This window comes from Diabrotica virgifera, chromosome 9 (assembly GCF_917563875.1).
Source record: "Diabrotica virgifera virgifera chromosome 9, PGI_DIABVI_V3a".
Taxonomy (NCBI): domain Eukaryota; kingdom Metazoa; phylum Arthropoda; class Insecta; order Coleoptera; family Chrysomelidae; genus Diabrotica; species Diabrotica virgifera.
In genome coordinates, this window is record NC_065451.1 from 68,113,161 (window position 1) to 68,115,428 (window position 2,268).

Genomic DNA, 2,268 nt, shown 5'->3' on the forward strand with positions numbered 1-2,268 from the left:
TACTGGGCTCGCCATGATATATAGGAACAGAAACAGGTGGTAAGCGTACGTTGGAGTTAGCATGATTACCGTGTTGATACTGAGAAGGTACCGAAGAAGAAGAATTAACTTTCGAAAATTGCGCCAATTTACCGTCAATTCGAGACATAGCAGAGAAGTATTTATTTTCAACTTCTTCTCTATTTTCTGTGTGCAAATCAGCATTTTTGTGAGTGTCTATCTTATTACAAATATCATTATAATTATTAAATGCATTAATTAAGTGAATTCTTCTATGACTTAGTTCAAATGTTTCAGTTTGACTATCGAGAAAATTGCTTATCCAATTCAAATTTCGTTCAAGTGATGATTTGCATGTACCAATCTCCCTCTTCAGTGCGTCCATAATTAAAATATACCAAAATTTAAAAAAAATTAAAATATTGATTGTCCAGTGACAATCTGTAAATATTGTGATTTTAACGGTATTACACAAAGAGAGATCGTGGTTGAAAATAGAGTGAGTAAAGTGAGTATGTAGTGTAAAAAGAAATAAAAATTATGCAAAATATTTAAAAAAGAGATGAGCAGATATATATAAAAAATAAAGAGTAAACAAATAAATTGTCCTTTAAAGCACATGCGTACACAAACTTATTGAGTGAAAGATAATATGTGGAGTAATATTTAAGGAAATAAAATAAAAGTTCATAAAGTTTTTTTTATTATTGCGATGTTACCTTAGTATGCGTCAAGAAAGCGTTGTTCTGGAAGAATGGGACGGTGTCAGCGTGGCGGCGGGCAGCGGGAGCAGCACCAGGCCGAGGTGGAGGCGATCAGCGGGACAGCAACGGTCCAAGTTGGAGGCGGTCAGCGGGACAGCAAACGGTCCAAGGTGGAGGCGGTCAGCGGGACAGCGACGGTCCAAGTTGGATGGCAATCAGCGTGAGAGCAATGGTGCAAGGTGGGGTCGATCAGTGGAACCGCAACGGTCCAAGGTGGAGGCGGTCAGCGGGACAGCGACGGTCCAAGGTGGAGGCGATCAGCGGGACAGCAACGGTCCAAGGTGGAAACGGTCAGCGGGACAGCAATGGTCCAAGGTGGAGTCGATCAGCGGGACAGCAACTGTCCAAGGTAGAGGCGGTCAGCGGGACAGCAACGGTCCAAGGTGGAGGCGATCAGCGGAACAGCAACGGTCCAAGGTGGAGACGGTCAGCGGGACAGCAATGGTCCAAGGTGGAGTCGATCAGCGGGACAGCAACGGTCCAAGGTAGAGGCGGTCAGCGGGACAGCAACGGTCCAAGGTGGAGGCGATCAGCGGGACAGCAACGGTCCAAGGTGGAGACGGTCAGCGGGACAGCAAGGGTCCAAAGTGGTGGCGATCAGCGGGACAGCAACGGTCCAAGGTGGAGTCGATCAGCGGGACAGCAACGGTCCAAGGTGGAGGCGGTCAGCGGGACAGCAACGGTCCAAGTAGAGGTAATACGATCACCGGAACAGCCGATAACGATTCGATTCAATTTCAACACCGCGAGCCTTGCTTCTGGGTATGCAGACGATTCTTTGAATCGTCCCACCAGGGGTACCAAATTATGTGTAGGACGCTTCACCTGTGGTAAAAGGACCTGGTGAATATCTCCTGTCCTTCACACAAGAGGGGAACCAGCTTCTATAGTGGTTGATATAATTAGACTCTGATATTCTTTGTCGAGTCGAAGCAAGGTGTAAATCGGTGTTGAAATGATTAAAATACGTGTGAGATAATTAGTTTATTTAACACAAACACTAATATTTACAAGTATCGTACAAAATAATTATTATTGTTTTTACTACAACAAAAAAACATACATAAATTTGCTATGTGCAATTGACAGTAAAGTGAACCGCGATTTAAGAGTGAAACATGTGATTAGTAACAAGTGAGAGAAGATTCGCGTGAAAAACCGTGTAATGCGATAGGAAAATACGAGACGTGAACACTTTCAGAGTTGAGCGAGAGACGCGACCGATTAGCTCGGTAGTTGACGAATAAGTGATTGAGAGACGAGAGACTAAAAACGACTTAGGCATAAGGATTCCTTTTTCCTTTGGGTCCCCAAAAAGAAGTGGAACTCATTCATCAATGTCCTATGCGTGTCTAATTTACGTTCAGAAATAAACAGAAGGTTTAATTTAGTCCAGTAACGACAAAGGCCTTTATTGGTTTAAGGATACATAAATCCGACAGCAAGACAGCTTCACACATTGTCAAGTTGAAAGAATTGTTCTTAATTTCGATCCAAACCCTGG

General features: G+C 43.6%; 1 protein-coding gene across 1 annotated transcript; it reads left to right on the plus strand.

Annotated features, from left to right (window-relative positions):
• Nucleotides 1–652: 652 nt before the first annotated feature.
• On the plus strand, nucleotides 653–1,930 carry LOC126890996 (uncharacterized). Its single transcript, XM_050660176.1, has 3 exons — nucleotides 653–659; nucleotides 725–1,079; nucleotides 1,216–1,930. Exons 1-3 carry the CDS (start codon nucleotides 653–655, stop codon nucleotides 1,454–1,456), a joined length of 603 nt encoding a protein of 200 aa, XP_050516133.1. The 3' UTR covers nucleotides 1,457–1,930.
• The last annotated feature ends 338 nt before the right edge of the window (nucleotides 1,931–2,268 follow it).